Source organism: Mirounga angustirostris, unplaced genomic scaffold (assembly GCF_029215605.1).
Source record: "Mirounga angustirostris isolate CCGP_5_RB_7025 unplaced genomic scaffold, mMirAng1.0.hap1 SCAF_3, whole genome shotgun sequence".
Classification (NCBI taxonomy): Eukaryota; Metazoa; Chordata; class Mammalia; order Carnivora; family Phocidae; genus Mirounga; species Mirounga angustirostris.
Window position 1 is genome coordinate 98,031,343 of NW_026991711.1, and position 12,656 is coordinate 98,043,998.

General features: G+C 35.5%; 1 protein-coding gene across 1 annotated transcript in view; it reads right to left on the bottom strand.

The window, feature by feature from the left end:
* Nucleotides 1-988: 988 nt before the first annotated feature.
* LOC135363795 (inactive dipeptidyl peptidase 10-like) overlaps nt 989-12,656 on the bottom strand; it is a 340,497-nt gene continuing 328,829 nt past the window's right edge. Inside the window, exons 5-6 of the mRNA XM_064585816.1 lie at nt 1,444-1,518; nt 989-1,099 (exon numbers count right to left, since the gene is read on the bottom strand). Of these exons, the coding sequence (XP_064441886.1) occupies nt 989-1,099; nt 1,444-1,518 (186 nt within the window). The remainder of the gene's footprint in view (nt 1,100-1,443; nt 1,519-12,656) is intronic.

A 12,656-nucleotide genomic window follows, 5' to 3' on the forward strand; every position in this document is an offset into this window, starting at 1 on the left:
ATTCCTACATACCATCGATTTTCTGCTATGTTTTGGGTTTTCTGAAAGTTTTATAAATTTACATTTTACATTTAAATCCATAATTCATTCTGAGTTTTTATATAGTGCCAGGCTTAGATAAGTGTATTTTTTCTTCCACTGAATTACTTTTACACTTTTGTCAAAAATCAGTTAGGCATATTTGTATGGGTCTGTTTCCTACTTCTCTACTTTGTTTCATTGATCTCTATGTCTATCCCTCTGCTCATTCCACATAGTCTTGATTATTGTGGCTACTGAAACATGATTTTTCTTAAGTTCATTATCAGTTTAATACATATTTATAGTAAATTAAAAATCTTCAGGTAAATAACATTATTTAAAAACTGGGAAATTGTAATATTTTGTTTATAAAACAAGTATTTTTCTTGCTATTATACATGTGCTTTTCATAATCTCAATGGATAGAGATATTACAGAGCAAAATTAAAGTAAAAAGGCTGAGATTTATAATAAGAAAAGATGTCTTCCATTATAATCTCCCTGTTTTTTGCAGTGTGAATTATTTTAAATAAAAATATATAAATATGTCTAAAAATATAGCACATGTATACTCCAAAAGACTAAAGTCATTATTTAGAAGGTCCTCTGAGCTGTGAAATTTCATGTGCTCAAAGCCTTTCAATGCATTATATGAGCCTCCTGCCTTAAGTCTATAAATTTTTATTGTTTTAAAGCACATAAAAATTTCTTGAATGATTTCCAATCATTTGTTTTCCACAGAAACTCATCTGCTGAACTGCCCTTCAACATTTACTTTGCTTCTTAACAGTGCAAATTATAGCTAAATACAAAACACTCAACAACCATACATATTGCTCTAATTGTGTGCTGTAGAGCTGACACGGAATAATGAAATGCTAATTGCAATTAGAACGTTTTATTTGTTCAGAACTGATTCCTTGGTTTGACCCACTTTCAGAATTTTCTATAACCACAAGGCTTATGCTCAAATACCACCAAAGAATCCACTGTCCATAACCTGAATCAGTGTTTTCACCAGTCCCTTCCCATTATAAACACTGCGGCTCAGGGCAGAGCCATCAGGAAACTCCTTCGTCTATACACACAAAAAAACACTCACATTGTATTAAGGCTATCGTGAAAATGGCAAAAGCCCCCATTTGTCAGATTTGCTAAACACCTGCCACACCCGCCTCTAAACGAGATGGACTAGGACTAGCATACACACCTAGTAGACTGCGCTAGGTATTTGCTAGTCAGGTATGGAAGACAGGATACTTTCTCCAAACCTCTCTCATGCAATATTGGTTATCAGTATCCCCCTGCAGCTATTGGAAATGCCAATTTTTTTCTAGGTGAGTGGATGACCAAGTAAAACTATGACTTGTTACCTGAATGCATCACAAAGAAAAGTTTTTTCAAAGAAGATCACTACTTTACCTGTTTGACATCATACGCCAGAAGAACATATTTTAAATCTGGTGAAACTGAATGTTTTGATGCTTTGAAGGTTACCTAGAAATTAAAAAAAAAAAAGGCAGTTATAAAAGCAGTGAAAAGCTTAGTAACAGAGACATTAATATGCATTTGGGTATGTAGATATTTAAAAAGATCTCAGTTCTCATCACAACACAGTGAGTGGTATAGGCATTTTCATTCTTATTATAAATATGCACATACATGTATATATGTATGTATGATTATGCAAATGGATATAAAAACTTAGAGGCTATACTAGACATTTCCTTAAAAAGAAAATTTGCTAGCATATCTTTTTTACATGTTATCATTTAAAGACAATGTTAATATTTTCATTAAAAGAAAAGAAAGGCAAAAAATCACAACTTTTGGTAAGCAAAATGCTTTTATATTTGCATGTTGAATTAAATTAAAAAAAGAAACAGTAACATGCTGTGATGTCATGATTTTTTGTCTTTGTACTTCTGTTTTCTTATAGGTTGCATACTTGTAGTTAAAAGAAGATACTTAAAGACAGAGTCTCTTTAGAGGATACTCCCATAGTAAAATTAATTAAAACACAAGTAACTGATTATACTTGATTATACTGTACCTGCTTAATTTTGATCCTATAATTCTATCATTGAATAGACCTAATGTCAGAAAGAATTGAAAATAAAGTGAAAGAGAAATACATTGAGAGTGGAGAAATAATTTTATTTGAAACAAAGATTGTATTTAATTTCAGATCTAAAGAGAAGGCAAACAAGTTGAGTTAATGCATCAAAAGCCTACAAAATACAAACAAAAGATAAAATGGACTGTATATGCGTTATAGGCAAACTAGTTTGTATGGGTTTTGGAGAGAAATACATATGTAAATAATTTCATACACCTTACACCAGGCCGATTTCTATAAGACTGTTGTCTGTGAACAATGAAAAAGGGTGAAGTAAGGGTTTTTATACTTAGAAACCCCCAAGAAAACAAGAAACTCAGACTAATTAATATTTGAAGGAAGCTTGTGTGGTATAATAAAAAAAAAATGTATTTAGTCTTTTTCTCTGATTCCTTGCATAAAGCTCCTAAAATGCTTGGAATTTTCTGAGTGATAGGAGTGTCATTTGTTATTAATTAATTAAGTTAGTTCCCTTTGACCATATTTGGTTTATGCCAGTGAGATGACTCATGGGGTAGAGGTGGGGGGAGGGTAGTTAGACAGCTTCTGTAAGGGGGCTACCCACCAAAGGAATCAACCACCTGATTAAAGAATTAGAACTTTCCCCACCATAACTGGAGGTCAGGGCAGATGGAGGGATGGAAGATGGAGTTCAGTCACATGGCCAATGATGTAGTCAATCACACTTACGTAATGAGACCTCAATAAAAATCTGTGAATGATGAAGTTTGGAGGTACTTCCTGGTTAGTAAACATATCGACATACCAGGAGGGTGGCACCTCCCAACTCCACAGAGACAGAGAATATGCTCGGACCCTTCTGGACTTGCCCCATTTACCAGTTCATCTGGCTCTTCATTTGTAGCTTCTAAAATAAGCCAGTATTCCTAAGTATACACTTTCTGTACCTTTCTAGCAAATTATCAAACCTGAAGGAAGATTGTGGGAACCACCAAATGTATAGCCAAGTTAGACTGAGATGCAGGTAGCCTGGAGACTTGGGACACGCAGGTGGCATCTGAACAGGGGCAGTCACCGAGTCCTTAACCTGGAGGGTCTATACTAATTCTGGTTAGTTAGAATTGAATAGACTTGTAGGATACCCAGGTGGTGTCAGAAAATTGTACTGGAATAACACAGTTAATCTCTGAGCCAGAAAGGCAAGAGAATGGAGTGGTCTGGAAGAAAAAACTGTTATATGGCAATGCTAAGATTTGGAGGTTTTGCCTACATACATCTATCTTATACAGCTTTTGTATAAGGCACTTTAGGAGAAGGTCAGAATAATCATTGGCAGTAATTCATCTCAAAGATTTTAGTTTTAATTTTTTAAAAATCCATTTCAATAATAATGGAAATAGCAAGCAATGATAACAACAGAGCTACCATTCATCTATTATCAGCTCTGTAAACTGCTTATAATTTTGTAGTTCTCAATAGTTCTAACCCTTCTCATGATAAATATTGACATAGCTACCCTCATCCTTATTCTTCCTTTTTCTGTCATTAGCTTATTGTGTATGGAAACCCAATGGCAGTTGGTCTGCACAGAACTTTTTAAAAATATTTATTTATTTTTATTTTAGAGAGAGAGAGAAAGTGAGCAGGGTTGGGGCCAGTGAGGGCAGAGGGAGAAGGAGAGAATCCTCAAGCAGGCTCTCTATTGAGCATGGAGCTGGATGCAGGGCTTAGTCTCAGGACCCTGAGATCATGACCTGAGCCGAAATCAAGAGGCAGATGCTTAACTGACTGAGCCACTCAGGCGCCCCCTAGTCTGCACAGAATTTGGGTGATGATGAGAAAATAAGGTCTCATGTCTCTCAACATTACACTATCAAGGGGGGTATTTTAACACAGTAAGGGGAGGTTTACTGCTATTTAAAAATTGGTCAAAAAGATGAGCACACATAACAAAAGAATATAGGAGAAACTCCTTTAATAAACCCTGCAGTATCCCACCAGCAGGAGTTCCTTTCTTTATGTTTTGGAAGAGCACTTCCCCATCTGAATTATTTAAAGAACATCTCACCTCCCTAGTCCTCATCCACTCTCACGTGACGTGACGTTCCTCACACAAATTAACTTCACACGTTCACAGTTGTGTCTGTGCCTCCGGTAACAACATTGGAGTATCTTTTACAGTTCCTACAATTATCCAGTCTGGCACTTTATTAATTATCACTATACTGCCTCCAGCTTATGCAGCGCACAAACTGGGAAACTTTCCAAATACCTTTTCAGGGGCCCAAGCTGCTGAGCCTTCTCTGAATTTAGAGAGCTGTGCGCAGGTCACTGATGCTGCAAATTGACTTGTTGATGGTACGTGTAACTTAGTCAAGGGACATCAGAAGTCTCGGGAAAATCCCCCTTAGCATAGCCTTTAAAGTTATCATCTGTTGCATCTGGGAGATTCATTCTTTCTAGCAGCTACAGGAGACCCCTTGATTTACACTGACCCTAATTATAGACATTAGTATAGTTCTGGTTGAGACTCAACTTGATATGACTTTAAATTAGTGTTTTGAAAGGTTTATTATTGCCAATAAGGCTATTATGTTACCTACATATTTAATAAATTACTATTGAAATAAAAGGATGCAGAAATAGTTTCTACGTGTGTTTATTAGGATTATTTAACAATAATGCCTACCAGAGCATTTTTTTGACACCAGACATGGCACAAAGGACATTAAAATATATGAATCCCGCCCTCTAGGAACATTCAACTAAAGCCAAGCGAGGCAGGATAAACAGGAAAACAATCATGCACATGCTTAACTAAACCAATTAAATGAGGAAGACATTTGATCAAGTTGAGAAAAAAAAAAAATGTATTCTTCCAGGCAGCTTGCAAAGATTTTGTTGTACCTCATTTGTATGTATCATTCAGTTCTACCAAAATGCATTTATTGAACATTCACAATATGACCAGTACCATAGTAGACACTGAGAGTGCTATAAGGTTGAAAAACCGAGTTCACTAGAATTGTTTCTATCCCATATTGGCAAGATAAGACAAGCACTATGTTTCTCTTTGGTCCATGGTAGAGTGGGAGTCTCCAACCCAAATGCCAAAAGGGACTGGGTATGGAGTGGCAGAATTAAGCTGTATGGGTAAAATGAGGTTCAGACTGTCTAAAAGGGACAATAGTCCCTTAGCTTCAGATAAGCATTATCTTATAGGAAAGTGGATACAGTATTCTAGTGTTCCAATTTTTTTCAAGATCAGCTAGAAATCAAGATTTTAATTTACAATCTTATGATTTTAACTATAGCCCAATACTTTTAAATATATTTATTAGGCATCAATTTCTGCCTGAGGGCTACCAGTTTGCTAATTTTTGGTAAAGTAATAACTGCCATAAAGATGAAGGAAGAGAAAGAAGAAAATGAGAAGAGATTTAAAGCACAGAATGGTGGGGCACCTGGGTGGCTCCGTCCGTTAAGCATTTGACTCTAGATTTCACCTCAGGTCATGATCTCAGGGTCTTGAGATCAAGCCCAGCATAGGGCTTTGCACTCAGCAGGGAGTCTGCTTCAGATTCTCTCTCTCTCCCTCTAATCCTCCCCTCACTCACTCTCTCGTGCTCTCTCTCTCTCTCTCAAATAAAATAAGTTAAATGAACTCTTAAAAGAAATAAAGAACAGAGTGGTATCCTTTTCATATATTTTGTGGTAATGTAAGTGAAAAATTCATGATCCAGTGTTTTCCAGATAAATGAAATTATAGACTATGTTATTAGAATAATCTTAACAAAATGCACAAGAAGCTTAAAGAGATTACTGGAAAGGTGGGGGTTAGCCCCATGGATTATTGCTATTATTAATAATGCATGCACTATTACTAATATGAATATAGCAGAGCTGATCACTGTTTTCATGAATGGTCAAGTTTATAGCCAAAAAAAAAGCAACAAAATCAGATTTGAATTTAGAGCAACTACTTCGGCAGTGGGTAAAAAATGAGTTGGATCTGATGACAACATGAGGTCACTAGATCTGGTAAGAAGCTCTCAAGACAATTTGGGCAAGCAATGCCAAGAAGTTAAGAATGAAACAAGGGCATAGAGAGGAAGGGACACATGCAAGGGAGATGGTTGATAAAAACAAAAGAATTTAATGATTAGGTCTAAACACTGAGAAACAAGGAAATGTACAAAACAATTTTGTGTTTCAAGTTTCTGTCACTGGTTGAATGTTGCTATTTCAACTTAAATTGGGAAAGATGACAAAAATGCATATTTTCAGGAAAGTTTGAAACATGCCATTTTTAGATGTGTTACAGTTGTAGCCCTTTTAGAATATCCAACAGGAAATGTTTAAGATTTTGTATAAAAGCCTCAAGTTTAAGAGATATATCTAGGATCTGCCTTATTAATCAGTTATATAGAGCATTAGAGAAAAGTTTATATTCCATGCAAATCCACCCCCATCAAAGAAAAGGGACAAAATCCCGAAAACAGCATAGCATGCTCTACTAGGGATGGGTCAGTAACAATGCAGGTATTATAAGTATTGTTTACTAATACTTTTATTCTTTAAATGTGCATGTTTTCTTTGTTTTATACTTTTGTTCAACCTGCGCCACTTGTTGTAATACTTTCATGACTTCACCTGCTCCCTATTCAAATTGTATTTCTCTAAAATATTCCAATTCTCCCTCTTAAACCTTTCCTGTCCTTTTCAGCTCAAGTGATTCATCTGACCTTATATGTATGTAATTATATGTGCAGTTCATCTAATCATTGATCACTGTTTCATGATTGCTCTTCTAGGGTGTTTGCAACTGCGATTTACATCTTTTATTGCTACAGTAATGCCCCCATTAAGAGGCTCCACTGTAATGATTCACTCTTGTCAGAAACATTATAACTAGAGGTAGAAATAAGATAATGATAGTGTTCCAAGATGTCAGATACTGAAGATTGTGGCAAGAAATCATTAAATACAAACTTAAATGTCAGAAGTGCCAGAAAATATAAAACATGCATTTCAAGACTTCAGGCTGAGAAAGGATGGAATGTGAGGAGGAGAATCAGAGATGGGGTTAAAATTAGCACATACTGGTAAGAAGGATTGGTTTGCCTTAAGATTGAGATATTACAGAAGCATGAGAACTGTCCAGTTTGGGTGAGTATTGTTCTAGTTCTTGTAAAAAGCTGGTGATAAAAATATTTATAGGCACCTCTGCTTACAAAAATAAATAAATAAAACAGAAACAAAAAACAAAAAACAACTGGCCCAGGAATTTGAGCTGGATAATGCTCTAAGCCTTAAAGTGTAGATGGGTATATTTTTAACAGATGGAGAATGATGAAAACAGGAAGGTAAGTCTCTGTGGGCCCTATAATCTTTCCCTTCCTGCTCCCTGTACTTCCAACCTACCAAACTCCCTACAGACACACAAACACACTCACATACACACACACACACACACACACACACACACCTTATGTTTAATTAATTTGGGCCATAACTTCCCTCATTACCCAATATCATTTTTAGTGTATTGATACCTGACAAAAATGTTTAGAAAAATCATCTCTTATTCTAGAAAAATAAAATCTTAATTTTTCAAATATGTGATGAAGTATATATTATGAATAAGTTTCTTTAACACTGCAGTTCTCAAAGGACCATTAAATATACATGATGAAGGATTTTAGAAAACAGTTGACCTTAAATGGATGGGGGGAGAAAAATGGCCACTATGCAGTTAACTGACTGATTCGGGGGAAAAGAAGATCAAGGAATGCCAGAAAAGAAGGCAAACCCAAATGCTGTCCACGGTATGATGCTAAGAATGGGCTCTCCTTCTCTGCCTGGTTTCAAATGAAATGAATGAGGAAGAGGCAAATAGATTATTTTTTATCTTGTAGCTCCAAACAAAGCCATGATTTGTTTTTATAGCCATAACTGTGTCTATATGCAAGGAACTTTAAAATCAAATATTTTATTGTGTATTTTTCCACATTCTCTTTTCTTAGCTACCCAATTAGTTAGTATAGTGTTTGAATTATATTTCTTTGTGATACCCATGGTATCCATGCTGCATAAACATAACAGATGGTCTCTTTCTTTTTTACTTAGAACCATGTATCTTACCGATACTAGAATATTTGGTAATACTACTAAATGCAGAAAATGCCATGGTACAAGTAGGTAGTTTTTAAGACTATTGAATTGGTACCTACTGAGCCCTATAGAGTACCTCACATATATATTTATTGCTCAAATAAACAGCCAAATTAATATTTATTGATTTGGATCACAGACCACTAAAACATTTAAAAAACATTTTTTTAATAAGATGGTGAAAACTAATGGTCTCTGAATTCTATTAAAAACAGGGCAGACAAGGTGACTTTGAGGAGAAGAGTGTCAATATTGTTCCTTCCAAAAAATCAATAAATCAGAAAATCTTTGGGGGCGCCTGGGTGGCTCAGTCGTTAAGCGTCTGCCTTCGGCTCAGGTCATGATCCCAGGGTCCTGGGATCGAGCCCCGCATCGGGCTCCCTGCTCTGCGGGGAGCCTGCTTCTCCCTCTCCCGCTCCCCCTGCTTGTGTTCCTGCTCTCGCTATGTCTCTCTCTGTCAAAAAAATAAATAAAATCTTTAACCAGAAAATCTTTGGCTGGAGGAAGAAGGAAAGGGATAATGTAACATGTGTGTGTGTAAATTATTTCTTTGAAGTTCAGTATGTGCTATTCTACTGACTCTTCAAATTGTCTAGGGCTTAATGATTAGAGCTGTCTAATCATATTTTGAACATATTTTTCCTTTAAGTGGTTACATTCAGGTACCACTGGACTATAGAGCATATAGAGCAACGGAAGACATGCAGATGGCCTGCAGACCCATGAAAAGATGCTCAACATCACTCATCATTATGGAAATGCAAATCAAAACCACAATATCACTTTACACCTTTCAGAATGGCTAGTATCAAAAAGGCAAGAAATAATAAGTGTTAGTAAGGACGTGGAGTAAAAGAAACCCACATGCTCTGTTGATGGGAATATACAGGGAGGAGCCACTATGGAAAACAGTATAGATGTTGGTCAAAAAAATTAAAAATAGAAACACCATACAATTCAGTAACTGAGTATTCACTCAAAGGAAATTAAAACACTAATTTGAAAAGATACATGAAACTGTATGCTTATTTACAGTAGCATTATCTACAGTAGCTACAATATGGAAGCAACCCAAGTGTCCACCAATAAATGAATGGATAAAGAAGATGTGGCATAAGTGTATGTATGAATGTACATGCATGCGCACATGAACACACACACTGGAACATTACTTAGCCATAAAGAAGAATGCAATCTTGCCATATGTGACAACATGGATGGACCTAGAAGATATTATGCTAAAATGAGTGAGGTCAGACTGAGAAGGACAAACACAATATGATTTTACTTATATGAGGAATCTAAAAAAAAAACACACCAAAATGAACGAACAAACAAAAAGCAGAAACAAATCCATAAATACTGAGAATAAACTCATGATTGCTGGGGGCGGGGGGGCGGGGATTGGGTGAAGGGAAGTGGGAGGTACAGGCTTCCAGTTATGGAATGAATAAGTCGTGGAGATGACAGGCACAGCATACGGAATATACTCAAAGGTATTGTAACAACAATGTATGATGACAGATGGTAGCTACACTTGTGGTCAGCATAGCATAACCTATAGAATTGTTGAATCACTAGGTTATACACCTGAAACTAATGTAACACTGTGTGTCAACTACTCTTCAACTGGAAAAAAAAAAAAAGAAGAAGAAGAGAGCATATAGAAAGATATGAAAAGTTATGGAAGCCCTAAAAATAATCACATCAGAACTTCTGGATGAGTTTTCTACATCATAGCCTAATACATGTTCAACAGAATGCTTATAAGATCGGATGGGTGGACTAGAGCCCTGCAGCAGCAAATTGCTTCAGTCTATTCTTGCTGCAATACTCCATCAGGTAAATATTAGAGAACATGATTTCACAGACCTAGTTAATAGGGTTATTATTTTATTTTTAAAGATTTTATTTATTTATTTGAGACAGAGAGAGAGAGAATGAGCGTAAGCAGCAGGGAGGTGGGGAGAGGCACAGGGAGAGCGAGAAGCAGACTTCCCACTGAGCAAGGAGCCTGATGTGGGGCTCAATCCCAGGACCCTGAGATCAAGACCTGAGCCAAAGGCAGACACTCAACTGACTGAGCCACCCTGGTGCCCTAGAGTTAATATTTTAAAATATGACATGTACATTTCAGGTATTTATGTTAGTCATATGATTTTATTTCTGCCATTGGCAAGAAGATGGCTACTGAGAGCTTGGCAATTTCCCTATTTTTAAAAAGAAAGGAAAACATAATGAGCAATATTGCTTTAAAAAAAAAAAAGTTTTAACCTGCCTGACCCTTCCTTAAAAATGAAAGAGAAATGGGGAAGTATTAGTGCTTTAAAAAGTAAATTTTCTTAAGAGCTCATCATTTTTTCTTATGGATGAAAGGCCGATTTAAGTTCATATGACATCAAAAATTTAGCACTGCCATTAATAATCCCAAATAAAAAGAGAGAGGGCAAGTTAGTAACTAAAAAGAAACTTGTTTGTTTCAGATTTGGTATATTCTTGTATATTCCTCTTTAATATTATGTTTGATATCTACTTCCTCCTCTCTATTTTCTATCTTTGGTGAAATCATCATATATAGAGTATAAGATTTATACTCTATATATGTTGTTTTCATCTTAATGGGTCTTGGGTGCACAGAATTAGATTAATAATAACTTTTCTATCATGTGTGATTCATGATAAATTTGACAAATAAAAATACAGGATATCAACAAATATAATGTAATATATAAAAAATAATGATAAACCATATAACCATGAAAATAATGTGAAAAGAATGGAATATCTTAGAATAGTCATGAAAATAAGTGAACTACAGCTAAATGCAAATATGCATGAATCAGTAAAAGAATGCTGAGTGATAAAGGGAAGTTTAAGAAGTCATGGGCTGCCTGATTCCTCTATTAAGAGTTCAAAGCCAATTAAGACTAAATAATATGTCACTCAGGCAAACACACATACACACACAAACTGAGTTAGATATTCATCAGAAACCCAAAGATGTAAAAATAATTTCCAGAGAGAATTAGTTTAAAAGTTGAGTTGTCATTTACTAAATTGCACTTTAATGGTCCAAAGCTAAAAGTCATTCTTTATTGTCCACTTTCTCAGAAATGTCCATTAATAGATCCTAAGCTCAGTTGAGGACACCAGGGGTTGTGTGCAACTATGACTGAATAAATCTCTGTGTTCTAATTCCCGATACACACAAGCAACCATTTTCTTACGGTATAAAGGGAGGAATTTGTGGGTTGTAGGGCATGTGAATACTCTACTTCACACAATAGTGACAAACTGTTACCTAAAGTAAAAACACAAATTACACTCCTGTCAGCAATGAGTAAGAGACCATGTTCTCCACATTCATTCTAACACTTGGTAATACCAGTTAAACTTTGCCAAATGGATAGATGTAAAATGCAATCCCCTTTTTGACCATCACTTTTCTGTTTATGAATTACATTAAGCATCTATTTATTTGTTTACCAACAATGTTTCTTTTTGTAAAAAGTCTATATATTTTGCTCATTTTTCAACAGAATTGGAAGAGGTTTAATGGTTTGTGGTTGTTGTTGTTGTTAACTAATGCTTTTTACCATGTCTTTATCATTTACTACCTGACATTCTTTAGTATGCTAAAATATCTGTCTGTGCACTCCAATTTTAACATGAGGTTATAATAGAAACAGGATACAAACAACAAAAAAAACAAGGATGTGACATTTAAAGGAGAAGATTCTAAATATGCAATTTACTTGAAAAGCCAAAGAATAACAAGGATCAGGCTTTCAGCTATGAACATCAGTATTTCTAAAGTATGTTAATAGGCGGTCTTTTAATACTCATGCTCAGGACTCATAATAATAAATGGATTCTCCATTTCCTTCTCATTTGTCAGTATCTACTCGAAAGCAGAGATAATCATACATGATCCTTCCCTGGTAAAGCAAATGGCAATAGTGAAGGCAATCTTCCATGGTGGCATAGCACTTTCCATTTATTTAAGGAAAGAAAGAAGGCCTGCAAAATTAAGTCACATCCATTGGAATGACAATATGGAACAATCAAAAACTGCCTCCAGATTCAATGTCTTGAGCCCAAATCACCAGCTCAGCTTAGAAGGACAGGGTTTTTTTCTCTTCTCTCATAGTCACAGTTGGAAACTTCGCTGCTCTCTCCTCAACTGTGCTCAGAAGCTCAGTTAGACATTCACCAGAAACCCAAAGATGGACATAAAAATAATTTTCAGAGTAAATTAGTTTAAGAGTTATCATTTACTAACAAGGCATTTTAAATGCCCCAAATAAAAAAGTCATTCCTTGTATTGTCCCCTTTCTCAGAAATGTTTGTTAATACCTTTAATCTTCTTCTGAAATGTAAA